The sequence below is a fragment of the Coloeus monedula genome (assembly GCF_965178545.1).
Source record: "Coloeus monedula genome assembly, chromosome: 8".
Lineage (NCBI taxonomy): Eukaryota > Metazoa > Chordata > Aves > Passeriformes > Corvidae > Coloeus > Coloeus monedula.
Window position 1 is genome coordinate 38,347,361 of NC_138788.1, and position 22,360 is coordinate 38,369,720.

General features: G+C 52.6%; 1 protein-coding gene across 1 annotated transcript; it reads left to right on the plus strand.

Moving 5' to 3' along the window:
• The first annotated feature begins 336 nt into the window (after positions 1–336).
• PWWP2B (PWWP domain containing 2B) lies at positions 337–18,531 on the plus strand. Its single transcript, XM_082285909.1, has 3 exons — positions 337–547; positions 6,607–8,254; positions 18,376–18,531. Exons 1-2 carry the CDS (start codon positions 381–383, stop codon positions 8,234–8,236), a joined length of 1,797 nt encoding a protein of 598 aa, XP_082142035.1. The 5' UTR covers positions 337–380; the 3' UTR covers positions 8,237–8,254; positions 18,376–18,531.
• Positions 18,532–22,360: the final 3,829 nt, after the last annotated feature.

The window sequence follows — 22,360 nt, forward strand, 5'->3', positions numbered from 1 at the left end:
ACACGGGGAGGCCGCACTGAGGCGGCGGCCCCGCCCCGCGAGTGGTTCCGGGCCCCGCTGGCCCCGCCCCCAGGGTGGCCCCGCCCCGTTCCCGCCCCGCCCGCTGGTGCCGGTGCGCAGCTCAGCCGCCAGGTGGCGCGAGGTGCCGGTCCCGCCCGGTCCGAACAGACCCCGCCCGGTCCGAACAGACCCCGCCCCCTCGCCCCGCCCCGTTCGCCCCCGCCCCGTCTCACGCACGTGCCCCGGAGCGGGGCGGTGCTGTGACGTCACGCCCGGCCGCGGGGCGGTGCTGTGACGTCACGCCCGGCGGCGGCGGGCGCTCCGTGAGGTCACCGCGCGGCCCGGCCCCAGCGGCCCCGCCGGCGGGGAGCGGCGGGAGCATGGCCGAGGCCGGGGCGGCGGCGGGGGACGCGGCGGGGGCGCCGCCGCCGCGGGTGGGCGCGTGGGTGCCGGTGCTGGTGGAGCAGATGGTGAACGACACGCTGGTGGTGACGCTGAGCTGCGGGGAGCGGCGCTTCACCGGCGTGCTGCTGGACTGCTCCAAGAGGTGCGGCCGGGGATGGGGGCACCGGGGCCGCGGCGGGGGCGGCGAGCGGGGTCGGGGCCGGCGGGGCCGCGCTGCCCCCGCGCCCTTTGTTCGCCCCGCGGGACAAAGCGGCGGGGTCGGGACCGGCCCGGGGCACGCGGCGGGGCCGGAGTGGTGCCCCCGCCCCGGGGCCGGTGGGGCCGGACCGGCCGCGGCCCCGCACGTGGCCCCGGTGAGCGTGTCCCGGACCCGGGGCTGGACCCGCCGACCCTTCGCGGCCGCAGCCTCGCTCACTGCTCTCCCCGTCCTCTCTCCTCGCCCGGCGCTCCCCGAGCTCCCCCTCCCGGACCCCCTCCCCACCTCCCCGGCCGAGCCCCGGGGCAGGCGGCGGTTCCCGGGGAGGTCCCGCGGCGTCGCCCGGGTTCCCGCTGGGCTGTGGCCGCAGCAGCCCCGGCCCCGGCCCTCATCGTGCCGCTGCACTACCCGAGTTTCTGCGGACCCGAGAGGGGCATCTCTCCGACCAGGGCACCCACAGGCTGCGGCTCTGCCCGGCGGGGACCCTCGTGTGTCGCACCTGCCCCGGCTCCGGAGGTGGTTTTGCCCACAGCGGGGCAGGTCCGGCTGTCCGAGCGCTGTGGCCGGCGCGGTGCTGGGCTGTGTTTCTGTGAAGAACAGGTTTGGTGCCTGTGTGCTGGGTAAGGGACATGCCAGATCAGTGCTGCGTGGGAGCACAGCAGCCTCATCTCTCTGATCTTTCCTCCGAGGTGTGTGGGGCAGGACTAATGAGCTTCATTTTCATCATTTATTCAATTTCACATGGGTATCCTGGAAAATTTGAGCCAGATCTTCAAAAGCATTCAGGCACCTAACGCTGCACAGAGTCCATAAACCCACCCTGGAGTCTGGTCCCAGCCCGAGCAGTTGGTGTCCCTCGAGCCCCCTAAACCAGCTGTTTCTGCCTTTTCACATTTCAGTTGTCATTCTCTGCAGTGACACTTCTTTTACCTGCTTTTTTTTCACCCTAACCTTTTTCCATTATTTGTCTTTCTTCCTCCCTCTGCCCCCAGTGGGTCCAAGGAACAACCAGATGGGTGTTTTTCCCAGGCTCTAAGGCAGCTCTGCAGCCCAGTGCTGCCCCAGCTCTGTCAGTGGTGACACTGGTCTGTGCTGGGTGGGAGGGGGGCAGTGGATGACCAGCCCTCTGAGCATTGGGGCTGTCCCTGAAGGTCAATGCTTGTTCTGTGGCCGTCCCCAGGTGCCGCATCCTGCCCGTGGTGCTGCCAAGCACTGGCTGGCCTGTGCTGACCATAGTGGGGCAGGGAGGTGCGCTGGGCAGCACAATGGGAGAGCCACAGCCTCTGCTTGTGGCTCTCAGGAAGGAACTCTCTGTGTGAGGCAGGTACCTGGCTCCTGGTGGTTCCTGGGGACTTGGAGTGAGCACTGCAGTCATCCCAGGTCTGGGGTGTGGAGGGGAGGAGAGCTCTTGTTCATCCTACAGCAGAACACAGGAGTCGGCCTGGCAGTGATTGGAAGGTGAAGGTCAGGATGTGTCCCAAAGGCAGCAGGAATTTATCCACTTGGTGCTGAACTTGGAGTGCCTGAAATGGATATGTGGCAGAGCTGTTTCCCCTCCTGCTGTTGCCTGGCTGATGGAGGTGTGTCCCACCAGCTTGTCCCTGTGCAGGGGTCACCCATGCTCTGCCTGTATCCCCTGGGCAGTGAGATGGGACTGGCAGGAGAAGAGCCACCAGAGCAGGTTGTTATACCTGCATAGAAAGAGATTACCCCAAAAGGGAGGGAGGGCCTGTATGGTGGTTCTTCAGCTTTCTTTTGTGGTTTAAAATGGTTTCAGCATCACACAGTAGATGAATCTGTTTTACTTAGTTGTGGCTGCCGCATCCCTGAAAGTGTTCAAGGTCAGCTTGGACAGGGCTTGGAGCAAGTTGTCTAATGAATGATATCCCAGCCCATGGCAGGAGAACTGGAACTGGATGATTTTTAAGGTCCCTTTCAATGCAGACATTCTGTAATTCCATGATTGTTTCTCCTAAGCTGTAGCAAGTGCTGTGGGAAGCTGAGCAGGAGGAAGGCCTGCCACCCTGAGCACCCAGGGCACCCCGTCCATCCAGGTCCCAGCTGGATACCTCTGTTATTTTACCACAAAGGCAGGTGCAGGTTTGAACCCTGAGCCGCCTGCCCAGGTTTGCAGGGGCTCAGCCCGTGGGCAGGTGTGTGGCCAGCAGGACTGCCTGCCTGTGCCCTGCCCGCTCCCTGCCTGTCCCCCCTTCCTGCACTCTGCGCCTTTAGGGCTGGGGGGATGTAGAGAACACTCATGCCTGACCTTCCAACCACTGGGGAATTATTTGCAAAAAAAAGTGCTTGTGTCCTTCCTATGCGTGTCCCTCCCTGTCCCAGCCTGGATGATGCAGCAAGCACCAGGGCCTGCCCAGTGACTGGCAGTTATTAGCTTCCAATAAACTGGCTCTGCTCAAAGTGAGCTCCGTAGTGTACATGCTCAAGTAGAGATTTAAATGCATTTTGACTGCAATTATAGTGGTTTTGATAACAAGATTTGGTAGTTTTACTGCAAGTGAACTTACTTTAAAAGTTGGGTTTTAATTATGCAGGGGTATAAATAAAGGAGGATGGCATCTTCTGTACCGAGCAGAGACTAGATTGAGGTAACCGAGTCCAGTTGGCTGCAGCTGCCCCAGAAAGGGGGATTACAAGCAGGGTGAAATCCCATCAGCAGTATTTCCTGCTGCTTTAATCACAGAATCCCAGCATGGCTTGGATTGCAAGGGACCTTAAAGCTCATCCTGTTTCACCCCCTGCCGTGGGCAGGGACACCTTCCACTATCCCAGTTTGCTCCAAGCCCTGTCCAGCCTGGCCTTGGACACTGCACACACTGTACCTGCACAGCACTCCTGCCCCTAACCTTCACCTCAGGCACCTTCATCCCAGCTGGGTGGGGTTAGGTCTGCAGGACCAACAGTGACAGTGAGTTGGCAGAAGAAATAACATGAACTTTGTCCTAATTTGCACACAAAAGTTGGGGGGTGTAGGGAAGGGTGGTGAACTTGGTGTTTTTCCTCGTGGGAGAAGTGAGCTTCTCCTGGAAGACCAGGTGTGTCAGATGAAGTGTCTCTCATTCTGCTGTGGATGGGAACACACTGGCATGAAATCCTCTTACAAGGAGCTCTGCCAGCCATGGAAGGCAACTTTGGGCTGGGTGGGGGCAGCGCCAGGGGCTGTGGGCACGGCAGCTGGCTCAGGGTAGGATGGAACCAGGTGTAGTTGGCCTTCTCAGGGGGCTGCAGGAGCCTGGTGAGCTTGGTCTGTCAGTGCATCCCCATGTGGAGTGTGCAGTGGGGGTGGGGATAGAGGAACCCCTCTGGAGTGTGCAGTGGGGGGGGGGGATAGAGAAAGCAAAAGCAGCCCTGGGCAGTGGCTGTGGTTTGCTCGTGCTGACCGGGCACTGCGGGTGCCTGGCAATGGCTGACAAGGTGAGAGTATCTGTGCGTGGCCTCTCTGGAGCTATTTTCCTCCCCCTGTGCCCGAGATGTAGGGCTGGCATGCACTATGTTTTATAGGGAGGTGGCCAAGACAGCAGAGCTCCTCCTTCCTCTGCCTGGAAGGGGTGTGGAAGGTGTGGGAGAAGCATGGTTCCTCAATGGAACTGCTCTCTTGGCCTTTGGAGACACTTCCAGTACAGGAGCAGTCCTGCCATGTCATGTGCCATAGTGGGATTTCACAGAGCTCATCTCTCCCCACCTGGCCATGGCCCCCCAAACAAGTCATTCCATACCTGGCCATGAAGAAGGTGCTGCCACCAAAACTTAACTCTAAGTTGCTTTGATTTCCAGCATGTCAGTTTGTGTCATCCCTTGGACAAGGCAGGTCATGTCTTCTCCCAGAGTGCTGGCACTGGTGCTGCTACACAGTCATGGAGTCATTGAATGGTTTGGGTCCGAAGGGACCTCAAAGCCCATCCAGTGCCAGCCCTGCCATGACAGGGACACCTCCCACTGCCCCAGGCTGCTCCCAGCCCCAATGTCTAGCCTGGCCTTGGGCACTGCCAGGGATCCAGGGGCAGCCCCAGCTGCTCTGGGCACCCTGTGCCAGGGCCTGCCCACCCTGCCAGGGAACAATTCCTTCCCAATATCCCATCCATCCCTGCCCTCTGGCAGTGGGAAGCCATCACTCCTTGTCCTGTTCCAACAGGCCCTACTGAGAAGAGTTTGTCCCCATCTTTCTAACAGGGCTCCCTGCTGAACTGGCGCCTGGCACAGGGTGGCAGCTGGGGAGGGCAGTGGCCTGGGGTCTGTGGGCACATTCCATGGCATGAGGCCGGGTCCAGCCCAGCGGGGTTACAGTGTGCTGGTGCCTTAATGTTACAGGCATAAACCATCCTGTGAGTGAACCTTTGGGTGCTCCAGTTCTGCCAGGCAAAGAGCTCCGTGCCACTCTGGAGGGTACAGTGATCTGCCTGCTCAGAGCCAGGCTGTGGGAGTGGACAGAGGCCCTGCACAAGCAGGGGGAGTGGGCTTGTGTCTGCACGAGGAGTAGTTTTCTGTTGCGACCAAGTCATGCAATCTCACTGCATAAAATAACCATAATTTGTAGCCATCGTTTCATTCAGAAATGGTCTCACTTTGGATTGTGAGTGGTGCCGACATCCCTGTCTGGCTGTACGCACTGTACTGGCTTTCTGGGCTGTCATTTAAAGACGCCTACATTTTCGGTTGTCTCTGTTTAAAAAAAGCCTCTTAGAACAAACATCTTTTATTCCAAATTGCATGATTACAACAGCTTAATCCTTTCCCAGTTAAACTGTCATTTAACAGCAGGTTCTTGCACTTTTCCAGTAATGGGGAAGGACTTTGGAGGCTCCTCTCCATCGGGAAACCCACGGCAGTGGCTTTGTGCTGCTCTTGGTCAGAGGTGTGGGACTGAGTGGGTGCCTTCAGCTGCTCTTCAGTGCCCTTCTGCTAACGCTTACCAAAGTGTCCCTCTCTGTGACACCACCAAGGAACTCCTCCCTTGCCTCAGGAAGGGTCCTTCCTTCTTGGTGATTGGAAAGAAAGCAATGGCTGGCAAGGAAGGGAATGGGAATGTAGCATCCAAAACCCACTGGTATTTGGCCTGTACCTGTTCTCCATTCCTCTGTCTCTTCTTCGTGGCTCTCCTATACAACATTTCATTACTATTAAAGAAGCCCACATGCTTCTCTGAGGGTGTGTTCTCTGCAGAAGTGTCTCTGGAAAGCCAAGGCAGTGAGCATTGCCCAGTCAGAGTCAGTGTTTCAGGGCAGAATCTGTCCCAGTGCTGTGTTAGCATAATATTTCTAATGCCAGGCCAAGAGCATAAATTCATAAATTTTGGAGACATGAATTGCAGTTGTGAGTTTCAGCATTTCAGAGGATTTGCTTTTGCCAATATCCAGGCAAGATACTGTATCCAGGCTTTGGTGGCCTGTAATGAGACTTGGCATTGAAGAGTAGAATATCATCATTGTTAACCTTGCTGCTCTGAAGGAGCAGGGGGTTCCTTATGGTAGCAAATACAGCTGTAGATGGAGAGACCAGGGAAGAGGAGCAGTGCTGTGTCTTGGTGAACCTGTGCAAGTTATCCACCCAAGGCAAGGTGTTCAGGTTTAGAATGAAAAGCTGGAAAATCAGCCATGCATCTACAGTGAGAAGGGCAGTTTCATAGCTCCCTAGGCTAATCCGTATCACATCCTTCCTCCGGCCTTGCCAGCCTGCTGATGCAGTAAACTGCTTTGTGGGGATAAAACAACTTCTTAGAGCAAAACTTTGTGCAACAAGTTCATAGAAATACAGGGTTTGATCCCTGTGCCTTTTTTGGGAGAAGAGTAGGACACCTTGCCAAATTTATGCACTGCTGTTATTTTTTTTCAGTGACAGAATTGGCTGCCTGGTCTTAAAAGTCGAGAGAAAGTGTTGAGTTCTTAGTACTGAAGTTGTGGGAGGTTGGGAATTTTGGGCTCCCAGAGAAGCACCTTTCAAAGCTCCTGACTCTGTTTCTTTCCCTCCCTGTCTTTCTTACCCCATTGTAGGTCTGGATTGTTCTGTCTGCCATCCTCCTTCCCCAAGCATGAGGACCCCCCCGCTGACGCCTGCGCTAACGGAGCCGCCGAGGGCAGAGGTGCCGCTCAGGGCGAGCCGGAGCCGCGGCCCGCCGGTGACCAGCCCGCCAAGGGCAGCGGTGAGGAGCAGGTGCCGCCGCTTCTGCCGGCGCCGGGCAGCCTCCCGCCCTACCCGCCGTACTTCGAGGGAGCCCCCTTCCCCCGGCCCCTGTGGCTGCGGCACACCTACAACCAGTGGGTCCCGCAGCCGCCGCCACGGACTATAAAGAGGACGAGGAGGCGTTTGTCACGCAACCGGGACCCGGGGAGGCTCATCATGAGCACCATCAGGCTGCGGCCCAGGCAGGTGCTCTGCGAGAAGTGCAAGAACACTCTGAACCCCGAGGATGCGAATGCGCCACGGCAGAACGCCAAAACCAGGAGGAAGCTGAGCATTCAGGACAAGGAGCAGAAGAAGCACAGCGACTCTGACTACATGGAGAAAAGGAACAAAAGAGAGAAGAGGGAGGATGACAAGTTTTCTGGGGAACTGGTTCATCGAACGCCAGTTATAAAAATATCCTACAGTACTCCACAAGGGAAAGGTGAAGTGGTAAAAATCCCTTCCCGGGTTCATGGCTCGGTCAAACCATTCTGTCCAGAGCGGGTATTGCAGAACGGAGCCGGGGACCAAGAGGAGACCAGGGACTCTGAACGGTGTCAACAAACCAAATGTTTAATGGACAAGTCAGCAGGCAGCCAGCTTGCTTCCATTCCAAAACTGAAGCTCACGCGGCCAGTGCATTCCAGTGTGGATGTCCCACCCCCAAAGATACGGCTGAAGCCCCATCGCATCAACGATGGTCAGAGTGTTTCAATTTATAAGGCAGAACTGATTGACGAAATCAATGTCCTTCAGAACAGCAGGGACTCCAATCCCGGAGCGTTTTACAATGATGAGTCCACCGACAGAAGTTTGGCTGAGATATCTTCAGGAAGTTCAGGTGAAGATGATGACTTTAAAAGGTTTCCCCAGGGTAAAGATGGACATGATAACTTGGCTTTCCTCATGAATTACCGTAAAAGAAAAGCAGATTCTTCTAGTTTATCGGTGTGTAGCAATGACAGTCTAGATGAATCCAAGTCTTCTAGTTCAGAAGTGACATCACCAGAACTGGGTGACTTTTTGCCTGGTGATGATGCCTCCGTCTCTTCATCTTCAAAAGATGAGCGTAAAATTGTGCCGCCCCTGACAGTCAGACTGCACACCCAGAGTGTATCTAAATGTGTTACAGAAGATGGAAGGACTGTTTCAGTGGGGGATATTGTCTGGGGTAAAATTCATGGGTTTCCGTGGTGGCCAGCACGTGTTCTCGACATAAACCTCAGCCAGAAGGAGAATGGGGAACCTTCGTGGCGAGAAGCTAAAGTGTCATGGTTTGGTTCTCCAACGACTTCGTTCTTATCTGTTTCAAAACTCTCTCCTTTCTCGGAATTTTTCAAACTGAGATTTAATCGCAAGAAGAAAGGGATGTACCGGAAAGCAATCACAGAAGCCGCGAAGGCAGTCGAGCACCTGACTCCAGAAATACGAGATCTCTTAACACAGTTTGAGACATAACTTTGCCTCCAGTATCAGGTGAGTGATTGCTAGACTAATGCTTCCCATGAAAAGCCTCCTGATGCATTTTAAACTCTATTCCACTATTTGTTTGCATTTGTTTTTCCATTAAATCTGAGATTGACAACTGTGAAACTTAAATGCTTGGCTGTTAGTTGGTGAGGATAATTTCAGAGGTGGTGAGAAGCTTTAATTTCAAACTCATTTGGGAACCGTGGGAATTGGAGCCCCTATTCGCAGAGGGAGGTGCAGGCCAGGCAGGATGCTGTCAGGAAGCAGCACCACCTGTTCAAGGAACTGATAAACCTGTAGTCCTGTGCCGTTCACAGCTGGGATGTGGCAGGTATTGAAGTGCTTTGTGTCAGAACTAACCCTGTGTGCTTAGAAGACTAACAGCTCCTAGCCTTTCAGTTTCCTTGGGTCAAAGAACTGAAACTTCCACTGGAATTAGGATGACATTTATCATATGTATGTGCTGGTGCTCAGCAGTTACCTGTAACAGTTCAGGGCCCTTGGGGGCCCTTTGTTCCCCTCCCTCTGATCCCTCTGGTTTGGATTTCTTATGAAGGCCCTTTATGGCTCCTCAAAATGGTTGTACCAAAAACTGTCTTTGGGGAACAGTATTTCAGTATCTCTCACAGTACTTGAGGTTTGATTTGTACCTGAATTTTCAGTGTTTCTCTGGGGAATGGCCTGGATCAAATTAACTTTCTTTGAGCTTCACCTGTGTGTGAGGACATCAGGTGGGAATGGAAACATGAGAGCTGATTCTTTGTAATGGATGGGGATGGGTTTCCCTTTCTCATCAAACAGTCTGCCTGGGATGAAAATTTGGTACCTAAAAATACAGGATGTGGCATGACTGGGAATAGAAGTCCATGGGGAAATCCAGTGACTTGAATGAAACCTGGAATCATTTCACAACCTTTCAGTCATCACTGTTCAGACAAGACCTCATCTGTGATGGTATTAGACAAGGGGAGGGATGAACTTTCTGTCAAAAAACCAGAGGTAACCACTAGGAAGAGCCTTGTGTCAAAGGCTGTGCTTTATGCAGTGTGGTTCGTTATGTTGTCCCCTTGAGTGCTCTGCTCTGTTTCATGCTTGAAGGACCCTGAGTGAGCAAGCCAGTGCTGCTCCTGTAGACTCTGCTCTTTATCTAAACTGTCATAATGCAGTGGGACTGGGATGGTCAGTGCTCGTGTAATCCTGATGGGAAAATGGGGTTTTTTTCATACCTTCTGTCATGGGACTTCACCCCTTGCTTGGGTGTGATGAAGGACTTGCTTTGCTTGGGTTATGACTCCATCTCAGCAAGCCTGGCTGGAGTAAATAACCAGAGCGTGGCATGTTCGTGCTGCATGCTCAGGGTGTCTGGACAACTGCAGCAGCAACATTTCAGCTTCCTTCTTGATCTTGCCTGTAGAACTGCTGCTTAACTCTGGCTAAAGATTTTATTATATCAAGAGTGTTTGGATTGGACCCAAATTCCTATTAGCTAGATCAGGAGTATAAATAAACCTGCTGCCCAGAATGTACTGTCCTTGCCAGTGGAAGAGTCCTGGCCAATCCATGGCTCCTGACTGGACAGTGCTTTGGTTAAAGGAGCAGCAAACTGCGTCCTCTGAGCTTCTTCACCTTGTGTGTGAGCAGTATGGGACAAAGGTGGTGAATGTCACCATCATTCCTGACATCTGTCCTTGCCCTTGTGGGTCCTGGGTGGGCTGGCACGGCCCAGCTGGAGGAGAAGGGACAACTTGAAGAAGCAGCTAATGCTTCAGATCAGACAGATTGGCTGTGCCCGTCAGTCCTTGGGGAGTAGGAAAGCTATGGTCAAGAGGAGTTCCAAGCCCAGAGCTGGAAGTCAGAATGGGAGGATCTCGCCCACCACACATCAGCCCACAGAGAACACCGGCTGCTGGTACCAGCAGGACCCAGCCAGGATGGGGTGACAGGCTGCAGGGCAGGGCCTCGAGAAGCAGAAGCAGCCCTTGCTCCAGAGACACGATGGGATCTGAGCTACAGGTACGGAGCAGGTCTGTAAACAGGAGGAAACAAGAACATCTGGAGAACATGTGGATAAGGAAGTGATAGGATGGCCTGGATTAGACCAAACCATTCCTTCCCTCTGTGCTCTCCAGCCAAACCTCTGCATGTGTATGTGGGTATATACATTTGTCATATATCACTATTCTGTTGGCCTCCTTCAGCTGGCTTTCCACAGGTGATTTCCTGCCTTACGTGTCTGAGCTGAGCTGCCAACACAGTCTGCCAGGCTGAAGACAACATGACAGTTGGATAAAGAACTGCAAAACCAGAAAAGCAGAAATACACAACTTGCCATGTTCCACATGTCACATTTACCTAGATTCCCAACTAGACCAGCATGTCTGGAGTTTTGGTACATCACTTATAAACCTGCTTATTATTTCAGAGAATTGTCTGTACCTAATTCTCTCCATGCAGGAGGATTGAATTTTGTTGCTTTGCTTGATTTTCCATAAGATAGAACTGAAATGTTTCCTTCAGCTGCTCATTGACTGTCCTTTCCTGAAGGACGACATGAAATGGTTTGGGCTGGAAAGGACCCTGACGTCCATCCAGTGCCACCCCTGCCATGGGCAGGGACACCTCCCACTGCCCCAGGCTGCTCCCAGCCCCAGTGTCCAGCCTGGCCTTGGGCACTGCCAGGGATCCAGGGGCAGCCCCAGATGCTCTGGGTAACCTGGTAATACTGGATGGGAACACTATAAAATCCATCATGCTGGGGCTTCACTGGCAGCGGCACAAAGATTTTTGTCATCAGAAAGAGTCCATGAGGTGACTTTAACACTGACACCACTCATTCTAATCCTGGGCAGAGCAGAGGTTTGTGACTGGTGACACTTTCTATTGGGAAACTTCCTGTCTTCTGGCATGTGATCTGTTCTGCAGAGGGTAGTTACTGGAAAAATGTACAAACACTGCAGGTCATTTGTGGATGCATAAAACTGGAAAAATTGGATTTTTTTTTTTTTTTTTTTTAACTTGGTTTGAGTTGGAAAAGCTGGTAGGATCACTTCTTGTTGTTACTGCTTTGTCCTTGGGGTTTCTTTGCAAAGAAAGTACTAGTCAGGTAATGACGGTGTTTTAATTAAGTAAAACGAGTTTCTGGAGAAACAGCAGGCAGAGTAGCAGCCTGTAGAACTCAAACTTGTAAGACTTGGTTTAGAGCAGTGCCAGGAGAGACATGTCCACTCAGCATCTTCTGGTGCTGCTCCGTAGCTTCACTGGTGCGTGACATCAAGGAGCCAGCTCCAGGCACAAGGAAAGCAGTTGCCCCTGGCTTGGAGCGACAGATGTTTGCCTCGCCCTTAAGGAAACCCCATCTGAGGGCTGGGAAGGGGGAGCGAGGACCCCTGGGTTGGTGTCAGACACGTTTTATTGGGAATGAGCAGCTCCAGCTGTGCCTTGGGCCGAGGCACAGGAGGGAGGGAGACCTGTGTTTCCAAAGGCCACCCTTCCCTGCACCAGGAATGCATTGTGTGGTGGGATCAGGGGCTTTACAAGGAGCCTGTGCTGCTCCAACCCTGCTGTGTGGGGAGGGTGTCCCTGCAGGGATGGGCCCTTGGCAGGCGCAGCAGTTCCTGCTGTGCCACAGGGCTGGGCCTGCTGCTCTGTGATCCTCCTGAGTGGCTCCTCATGGCAGATGCCCCCTCCCTGCACGCAGACATGCAGTAAAACGTCTAGGAAAAACTGCTGGTAGGTTTTCATCTACATCTCTGCGTGAAACAAGTTTACAAGATGTGTATTCCTTTGCTTTTTCAGTCTGGAAAATCCTTTATTCTTCCTCTCTCTCCCCTGTCCCCAAACTATGACTGTGGAACCATTAAACTTGCAAATGCTGAAGGCTTTTATTTTAACTGCTATGAGCTTAATAAACCCCCAGTGTCAGTACATCAGTCCATCCATCACACTACTACTGTGTGCAGCAAACTCAGAGGTGGCTGCATGCTCGCTGTCCATAGAAACCACCAACGTAAAACCTGGAACATCACATTGTGACCTCACCCTCAAAGGTGTTCAGGGCTCTGTGGGTCCATGCAGCCAGTGCTGCTGCCAGCAGCTTGTGAATAACATAAATCACTCCTCTTTTCCTCTGACCTCCTCTCTTCTGCTCTACCAGTGGCACAAAAATACTGTACCTTGATATATAGTGGTGGGGATGGTTGGTGTGATAGCTATATTTTTTCACACATCTGCCTGGTCCCATGGAATGTTTCAGCACAGAAGATGAATGCTTGAGATTTTTCTTGGCCTGCTTTCTAGATGCTTCAGTCCACTAACACCAGGCATCCAACTTAATTACTGTTTCGCAGTCTTCCTGCAAGCAGCTTGGAGTCAGCGTCTCTGCATGCTAATGCAAGGTGGGAGAACAAGTCCAAAATAGACTGTGCTGCATTTTTGTGTGCCCAGCACGGATGGTTGGAGCTGCACAACATCGGGTGACATCCCACTAATCTTCCAGTTCCCAAAAGCACTTGCCCAGGGACTGCCTTTGGAGACACCTAGATCTGTGCTGCCGCTCCCTGTCCTGCCATCCGTGGCCCCTCTCCATCCACTGTCTGCTCCCAGGCGTGTTCTTTGGAAATGCCACCAGGCCATACATTGTGCTATTTCTGGCTGCACCTGCGCTGTGCCGATGCCCAGGAATGCGATCGGCTTTCAGGAGCCGTAACTTCAGCTGCTGGAGGAGATTGTATCCACCCAAGGGCTTAGCAGCTCCCTTGGGAGCGCAGTGAGCTGCTCCCGGGGCTGAGGGTCTTCAAGCTCCAGCTGGAGCTCCAGGCCTCTGCTGGTTGTGCTGGCCCAGCGTGCCCACAAGTGGACAGGGCAGGTGTCCCACAGCAGTGTCACCAGCCCACAGTGCACCCAGTGCCTGTAGGATCCACACAGGATCAGGGGCTGTGCTGGGGTCTCAGGGCAATAAATGGGAGAGATGTGCAGACAAAGAACCTGGAAACTGGTTTCTCTGAAAACTATTACAAATAATGTAGAAACAAAATTTCTGTATGTATTCCTGAATTACATTTATTTACTCATTTGGTTTTTGAACTCAAGTGGAGGTGTCCCAATTGCAGCTACAATTCCCCTTTTCCCAGCAAGCATGGATAGCAGCAGGGTGGGAGCTGAGGGGCACTCAAGGGAGTTCTCTGGCCTCCCAGGCAAGACTCAGAGCTCATCCTGTCTCCATGGTACTTAAGCAGGTATTTGTACAGTACTAAGTACCTCCAAGCTGCACTTACAGAAAGGCTACTTTGGTCCAAAAAGGAATAGGGGATTTTGGGGAACTTGGTGGTAGCTCTGTGTAGGGGAAGGGTGCCTGTGCTCTACAAGTGAGGAACAAACAGGATCTTCACACAGCAGCCGTGCATTGCTAATGGCACGTGCAGCTGCTGGGCTCATGGGGCTGGGTGACATAATGGGTGACACAAATTGTAGAATCACAGGAGGGTTTGTGTTGGATTAAATTAAAAGATCATTTTATTCCACCCCCCTGCCATGGCCAGGGACACCTTCCACTATCCCAGGTTGCTCCAAGCCCCATCCAGCCTGGTGTTGAATATTTGAATATTTCTCATTTTCATGTTCAGGTGTGAAAGGTAAGACTTTGATCCCAAAAATTGATGTGAAGGCTTCTAATATTGAAAAACATACAAGCTGTTGTTTTTCAGCCTTGACATGTTCTGTTTTATCCATAAGTTGCCATCAGTGGTGCTGGGATCAAGGTGAGCAGGAGTGTGTGGGCTGAGTGACAAGCTCTGCCCCTGACTGTAAAACACTTGGGGAGCTGCTCGCCTGTGCCCTGCAGACTAAATGGGCACAAGCTGGGGTGTGTGGGTTTTGGCTGGGGTAGAATTAACTTTCTTCACAGGGGCTGATTTGGGGCTGTGTTTTAGATTTGTGCTGAACACACGGTTGATAAAATAGAGATATTTTTGTTCTTGCTGAGCTTGCACAGAACCAAGGCCTTTCCTGGCCCTCATACAGCCGTGCTGGGGAGGGGCTGGGAGTGTGTGGGAGGCTGGGAGGGGGCACAGCCAGGACAGGTTACCCCAACTGGCCCAGGGGATATTCCAGTCCATACGACATCATACTCAGTAGGTAAGTGGGGGAAAGAAGGAGGAAGGGGGGACATTTGGAGTGGTGGCACTTGTTTTCCCAAGTCACAGATGTGATAGGGCCCTGTTCTCCTAGAGGTGGCTGAACACCTGCCTGCCTATGGAAGCAGGGGTCTAATTTCGTTTTGCTTTGCTTGTGTGCACAGCTTTTGCTTTCGCTATTAAGTTGTCTATCTCAGCTCATGAGCTCTCCAGCTTTTGTCCTTCCAGTTCTCTCCCCGATCCCACTGGTGGGGGAGGGAGCAAGCGGCTGCGAGGTTCTTGGCTGCTGGATGGGGTTATACCACCACATGGGACCTGATCTATTTTATTTAAATCTGCTTGCTGCAGCTGTTTTGTGTGCTGTCTCTACCTGTACAGAACACATGGGCTCTGCATTAGCCAGATAATGAACTCTGTACATCCTGAGATTACGTGTGGCTGAAATAGGCTTCTCATGTCCGGCAGCAAGGACGCAGATGGGGCTTAATACCTCAGCTCCTGGAGGGCTCGTGCTCTCCATATCCACAGCCCTGTGCCTCAAGTCTGCAGCTCTTCAGTCAGCTGCAGGTGCTCTCTTGCTTCTCCTGGTGCTTTCTCTGATGGAGCAGGAGCAGCAGGACCCTGCCACATGCACAGGCTACGACGTCTCTCTGGTGTGAGGGCTGTGGCTGTGTCTCCTGCGTGCCCCAAGGTGCCCGTGGGCAGCAGAAGTGCTCCCGTCCCTGCAGACACAGCGTGAGGTGCAGGTGCCCGTGCAGGTGAACGTGAGCTCACCTGAGGGTCACTGGTGCCGGAGCCGCTCCCACTGGGCCCCGTTGCTGCCCCGCATTAGCCGTGTCCTCGGGGCCTGGTCACTGCCTGCGTGTCTCTGGCAGGGAGGAGCTGGGCAGGTTTTAGTGATGGTTCTTCTCATTAGGCTGATGAGTTTCTAAAGGAGTGAATGCCTTCGCTGACGTACCAGTTCCTGTTTCATCTGCATTAGTCCGTGCTAGTGCAGGATCAGCCAGCCTTGGTTTCTTTATAAAGTACATTTCCTGTGTGCTCTGCAGCTGAAGAAATGAACTGTAGCAAATTACTAGTTTGACTTCCCTTGTGAGTGATGACTTGGCTCTGTTTTGATGCAAGCCAATAACCTGAGCCATTTATTCATGTAGAAAACAGTCCTTTCCAAAGGCAGAAACCCTCAGTGCAGGATTTGTCATAGGGATGCTTGGATGATGGAGTTTGAGAACTCCAGTGTTGGAGAACGTAGCTGCCAGCCTGCTCAAGTCAGATGGATTCTGGTGCCTTGAGAGCTGGAGACGGTTCCAAAATCCCATCCAGTGGGCCAGAGATGGGGATCCCACCTGCCACCCTGTTCTTCCTCCTGCAAGAGGAAGGAATGGGAAGGAAGCTGCTAGCAGCAGCCTCTCTGCACTTCCCCCAAGGAGAGATGGCTGGAGGAAGACTGATTTGGTGATGCTCAATTACAGCCTGCTGTTAATTGCTTTATGATTAGAAAATAATCCTCAAAATAAGCTGCTTGGGCACACTTGGGGTGCAACAACCTCCAAAGATAAATTGTCTTCTGCACTCTGCTGCTGCTGTTAAATCTGGATTTATGAATGGTTTTATTTGATCCAAAACTGCATTTTTTTAAATTATGAACAAGCACTTGGCTTCAGGAGCGCTGCCTTGCCTCTCCTTTGGACACCCAGCCTAGCACCCAGGCTGTCCTGACTCAGCCCACGTGTGTTGTGTTAGTTACTCAGACGTGGACTGAGGCGGCAGCAATACCTGGAACATGGGGCTTCAGCCACTGCTCCATGCTGGAAGTGGGTTTTTAAACGTAAATTTCTGAAGTTTTCCAGTGATGACGTGAGAGCGTACGAGGGGCTGTCACTGTGTGGTCCTCTTGGACACATGAAAACTCCTGCATCTGCACAGACATCAGAGCTCACTCAGTGGGTGGCCATGCCCCTCGAGCCCAGCTGCAGAGCTCTGCTCCCACCTGGCTACAGGACCCCAAGCTGGGTGCTGAGGTTCCAGCCTTCCAAGCCAAGGAGCATCCAGCTGTTTTAAAGCAGCTTGCTCTGTTGCTGGTAGCCCCAGCTTTCTGCTCCCACAATAATCCCTGATATTTGCTCTCGGGTAGTTCCTGGAGCAGCTGAGGTTTGGCTCCAATCCCTGTCCCCATGGAGGAGCCCCATCTGCCCTGGCAGTGGCAGGACCCTTCCCTGGGACCTTTTTGGCATAGTACTTCTGGTGTGATTCTTTCTTCCTCCCAGTGAGAAATCCCAAAGAATCCAACCACCTGAGGGCTTGCTGTTACCTCCTCAGCCAGGAAATGCATTTGTTTCCTGTTTAGACAAGATCTTCTCACTCTGTAATCTGTCTCTAAAGGGTCAGTGCTTTCAAAGCCACTTGAGGGATATTGTTCCAGATCCCTGGGCCTCAGGAAGGCTTTCCTACGTGTAAGGTGATAAACCTGCAAGTGAGTTTGTTCTGTGCTCTTGAAAGTCTCTCTGTTCATCAGAAGACAAATGAATATTCTCCTGCAAGATTAGGTAGGAATTTATACTCTGTTGACTGCAGGTAATAGAATCCTAGGGTGAGATCTCCTAGTTTCTGCTAAATACTGAAGGAGTGTATGAAACCTGATTGCAGCCCTTCTCTGGAATACAGCTTTTGGGACAGATGTTCCTGGTGTATTGAATCAGCTCTTTGCATTCTCCATTGTGTGGGCAATGCTGCGGATCATTCTGGATGCTGAGTCTGAGTGAATCAGTGTCACTTTGGGTCCCCTGCCTGCAGAAGCAGTGCTGCTGCCGTGTCAGCAGCTTTGGAGATGTGATCCTTTTTCTCTGTTTGGTGGTCTTGGTTCATTGTGCTCTGTAAGTCACAAACCTCAGCTGGGGGTGGTTTGAACATCTTTGGTCTGCTCTTCCATAGTGTTGATGCTGTGTGCCAGGAACACAGATCCAAGCTGGTGTCTCCTGCACTTCCAACTCAGCTGGAGTTGATGTGGCACAGACCTAGGGCTGGTCATATTACTGGGCTGCTGGAGCTGCATTGCATTGGAAGCGAGGTGCAGTGATGCTTCTGCAGCTGGTCAGTGTGGGTGGAGGTCTCCGTGCCATTCTCTCACTTGGTTCTGTATCACCAAGTTGTTCCATGTGTCTTCTGGTTTCTTCACTTGAAGGCAAGTGGATTCTCCTCTGGAACTCTTCCAAGGCTTCCACACTGTAACCTGGCTTACAGGGCCAGTGTAAGTCCCTCCTGCATGCGGGGTACAGGTGAGGACTCGCCTAGTTTTTGCTGGGGACATCATTCTCCAGGAGCTGCACCTTTCCCAGGTCAGTAGCCCTAAGCCCAGGGGACTGGGAGCTGTTTTGAGGGCCAGTGACAACAGTGTGGCACGTGAGGCCGGCGAGGGACACTGGCTGTCCCAAGGGCCCCGGTGTGCTCCTTTCTGTGGGGCAGGGGAAGGGGAGCCTGCAGGGGCCCTGCGGGGCAGCAGCTCCAGGGGACGGCTGCTCTGCCTCGCCCGGCACTGGGGCCGGGGCACTGCAGCCACGGTCAATGGCTTGAGCACTTGCAGGTACTTAGGAAAGCTTCTGTACGGCTGCTCTCAAGGGGAGAATAATCCTATTTTGTAGATTGTGCTCGGAAATGGAGGCAGATGTTCTTCACGTGGCGCGCTCCGTGGGGACTTGTGGCAGATTAACCTACAGTAACCCACCCGAACAGGGACTTCAGAGTCTTTAAGCCAGACTGAAGATTTATTATCGTCGCTAAAGTTCATATTGTGTTGGTCTTGGGGAAAATTCCCACTCTTACTTTGGGTTTGTTAACCTGGCAGCTTCCTTCCCAAGCTGCAGCCGCTGCTGGTTCTGCCTGCTGGGCCAGCTGGGAGCAGGAGAATTCCTGGCTATATTTAGAGTGAAGCCAGAGCGTGTGCCTCACCGCTTATGCCGGTCCATCACAGTAACCTCTCCCTCTCTGGCTTTCTTCAAGGTAACAGAAGACGAGCACAGCTGTTCTCCTAGAGGGTCACCGAGTCTGTAACACCCTGACGTGCTCCCAGGAGAACCGGGAGGCCGCCGTGCGCACGGCACGAGGACGTGGCTCCTGGTCAGAGTGCTCCGCATTCCATCCGGGACAGGTGACAGGCACCGGGACGCGGAGTTGGGAGGCTCTTCTGGTGTGAGGCAGGACAGGCTTAAGGATATCTTACCCTAGTATGAGAATTCGACCAGTCGGACAGCCATGAACTAGGAGAACAGCAAAAACCACAACTCGGAATGTATTTATTACTTAAAAGTTAGCTATTCTTGATAAAATTCCCCAGATTATTGCTGCTGCTTATTTTACTTACAGATTTCACACACTTGTTAATTTTAAAGCTACCGAACTTTTACTCAATACTGTACTCTGAGAAATGTAATTGGGTCAGGACATGCAATAGAATGAAATCATTGTAGTGTCTTAAGTACAATGGACTCACTTTGTGTCTATTAAACCTTGGAAGATGTGCAACACACAACAACGTGGCTCTCATTGCATGTTAAAGCTTTCTCGTGTTGTTTACTGCAGAGCAGAGAGAATCAATGGTTTCAGGTACATGAACAAGCAGTACTGGTGACTTGGATGTCTTTGGGTCCTACCCCTGTGCTTTCCCAAGTCACCTGGAAAAGCAGCACAGCCCGGGCCTGCCCTTGCTGTGTGTGTAGGGTTAGTGCTGAGCTGCTGCCTCCAGCCAGGGAGGGAATCCGTGTGCTGAACTGAACGTGAACGTGAATATGAACTTGCATGCTCACACTCAGTGAGTGTGATTTAAGGCCCTTTGAACATGTTGTTGGACAGAAGGATCCTCTCCCTACCCACGACCAAGAGGTGACGCACGATTCTAAACCAGCAACCAAACAGCCTTTTTGCCAAATTCAGAGTTCAAACGGTTCACAAACTGAAGTGACCTATGGACAGGATTTTGGAACTGTATCAGTTAATTTTTTGGGCTTCTACTAGTCTAGCCTTTCCTTGGATTCCCTCAGTCCAGAAACATTAATTTGAGGTGATCTGTTGCTTCTGGTGCTGGAGAAAACAGTTCTGAGTGTCCCTGCTCAGTAAAGTGTCGTCTGGCTGTCGGAGGTTGCCTTGGAGCTAGCTGCAGGATCTCTGCACCGATCCTGCTTCCTGTCAGCTGGATCTGCTGCAGGGTGAACTCTCGCTGAGTTAGAGCGAGCAGGTCAGAAATCACACAGGCCAATGTTTTCCTGGTTTGTGCTGGTTCACATTGTGGTCTTTGAAGAAGAGAGGTCAGAGCTTCCCGTTTCAGCAACAAAGCATCACAAGGAGAGCTCAGCACCAAAACCCTTCTGTGCTGAGTCTCAGTCCAGCACTCACTGAGGGAAATCTGCATCCCTTAGAACAGTGGGAAGGCTGTGGTGTACAACATGAAATGTCGAACCAGGACAGCTGTTTGCCGAGGCCCATTTTGGTCACCTCTGCAAACAAATCAATGAGCTTCCTGTTTTCCAAAAATAAGTGCAAGAAGGACAGCAGTATATAGCAGGAGATGTGTTCCTGCACCTTGTGTGAAGCCTTTGTGCAGTGGTGTTTACCCAGGTGCCCGCTGGGCCCATCCCAGGCTGGCAGAGGAGCTCCTGTGCTGGGAGTGCTCCTGCTCTGGGAGGAACAGCTCTGCCTTTCTTAGCTGCTGCCTGTCTGGCCTCAGGGGCTCTTTGTGAGGTTTTTTTCTAGCATTTCTCGAGCTAGGCCTGGGCTGACCTGATGGCTGTGAGGTGTTTTTTGTGTTTTCTGCTCACACAGTTGTGCATTGTACAGAATTCCTGCCCAGAAGTGCTGCCAAGCGTTTGGCTGTAGCATTACAGCAGTGAGCTGCAGGGAGGTACAAGCAGCCTTCTGTTCACTTAAAAAGTAATTTAAAGAGGCAAACAAAAATAACCAGGACCCTACTCCTCACTACTCCCAGGAAAAGCACTTGTCTGCTCCCATCTCTTGTGAAGGGCTACTCCATCCCACACGTGGAAAGGCTGCTCCCAGGTTGAAGGAGATGCCAAGGACGGTAGGTGAGTGCTGGCTGCATTCCTGAGCAGGCAGCCCATGGCACTTGGGTCCCATGAGCAGGCAGGAGCATTCTTCAGACCAGCTGTTCAGTCTCTGCTGGGTGTAAGGGAATTGTGTGATACCTCACGTGTGGGGCCACTGATTTTCTCTAGGCTTGGGTCATGAGATGGCTTGGGAGAGTTTGCTCAGGTCTGGTGTCCATCCTGTAATGCTGGAGTGGTCCCCAGGGTGGAGTTGTTTAAGGGGACATCCGGTTTTTCCCCAGTGTCTCTGCACTAAAGCCCCTGGTGCACATCAGCCCTGCCAGCTGTGTAACAGCACAGTGAGACCTGCTGGCCTCGCTCTCTGCCCCGATGGATGGGAACGGATTGGCACTGGCAGCTCGTGCCGGCATCGGCTCTGCTCCTCAGGGCCGATGGGGGAGTGAGTACCTGTATCCATGCCAGAAACCTTCCCTGTCCTCCCCTGCAGGCTGCTGTGTCCAGGCAGGGCTCCTGCTCTCCTTACACCTGGGTGTGTGACATTCCTGACATTGCTGTGCCCTGTGGAGAGCAAACAATGGGCTGTTCCTGCCCTAGGCTCTGCTGCTGAGAGCTGAGGGGAAATGTCTGTGTCAGCAGGCAGGAGGTTCCAAAGCTGGTTTGCTGCCCTTTGTGCCAGGGGCTGGGCAGAGACCCTCCTCCAGAGAGCACTGGACAGTTGGTGTGAGAGGTCCCCTCATTTTTCCTGTCCCTTGTGATGCCCAGTGGTCTGACAGTTGTCTGTCTGTCTGTCCTAACACCAGCTGAAAGAATGAAACAGAGGAGTGGCATTTCAGTGCTGCATGTGAGTCACTGGATTTTTGCCACGTTACTAAGAACTGCCACAGAGAGTTCCAGTAAAAACATGGTAACAGAGAAAATGTGCTTGGGAGGCAGGTGAGTGCACGGGACAGGGGTCCTGCTCGGACTTGGTGGCTCAGTGCCAGAGGTTGGTTAAACCCTGGCCTTACACAGCACCAAACCACAGCCTAGCTGTGGGTCTGTGTGGGGGCTGCTGGAGCTGCCCCACTGCTCCTCGGTGAAAAGATGACTCAGGTTTTGGCAAGGCTGAAAGGATGAATCTTCTAGCAAATTGCTTCTTTGCCTTGGCCATTATGCAGATAAATGAAAACAATTTCTCAGCAAGTGCAAATGCGTAAACCAAGAGTACAGTGTTGGTTCATTTCTTAACTGGTTTAAAAAAGCTAATGTGGAAGATTCTAAGTATCACGCTTAATAATGTGAGATTGGAATGGCTTCATTCAGTCTTTTACCCTGTCAGAGTAAAAGTTGCATTGGGTTAAAAACCTGAATCTAACATTCAGGAATAGTGAGTGGTCTACAGCATTCTCTGTGCTGTCCATCCAGTTCCACCCCCTGCCACAGGCAGGGACACCTTCTGCTAGACCAGGTTGCTGCCAAGTCTCATCCAGCTTGGCCTGGAACACTTCCAGGGATGGGGCAGCCACAGTTTCTCTGGGCAACCTTTGCCAGGGCTTCACCTCCCTCACAGGGCAGAATTTCCAGTATCCCATCTGACCCTGCCTTCTGTCAGTATGAAGCCATTCCCCCTCATCCTGTCCCTCCAGGCCCTTGTCCCAAGTCCCTCTCCATTACTCAAACCAATACCAAACGTATCAGTATTTTTGGTAATAAGGCTCTTTGCTAATATTCTAAATCTATAGATTAAATTTTGGAGTGGTGGTGGGCAAACCATCATAGTGCCTGCTTCTGTCTAAACCTGTGATGCTTCCCTAAAGCTTCTCTTGCCGCTCTTCCAGCTGCAAGATTTCTGTTCTCTCTTCCCTCTTTGGGCACTTCCCAGGGATCCTCCCCCTCGCCATTGGAGTGGGCAGGGAAAGCCGAGCTCTGCGAGGGGCTTCCAGTGAGGG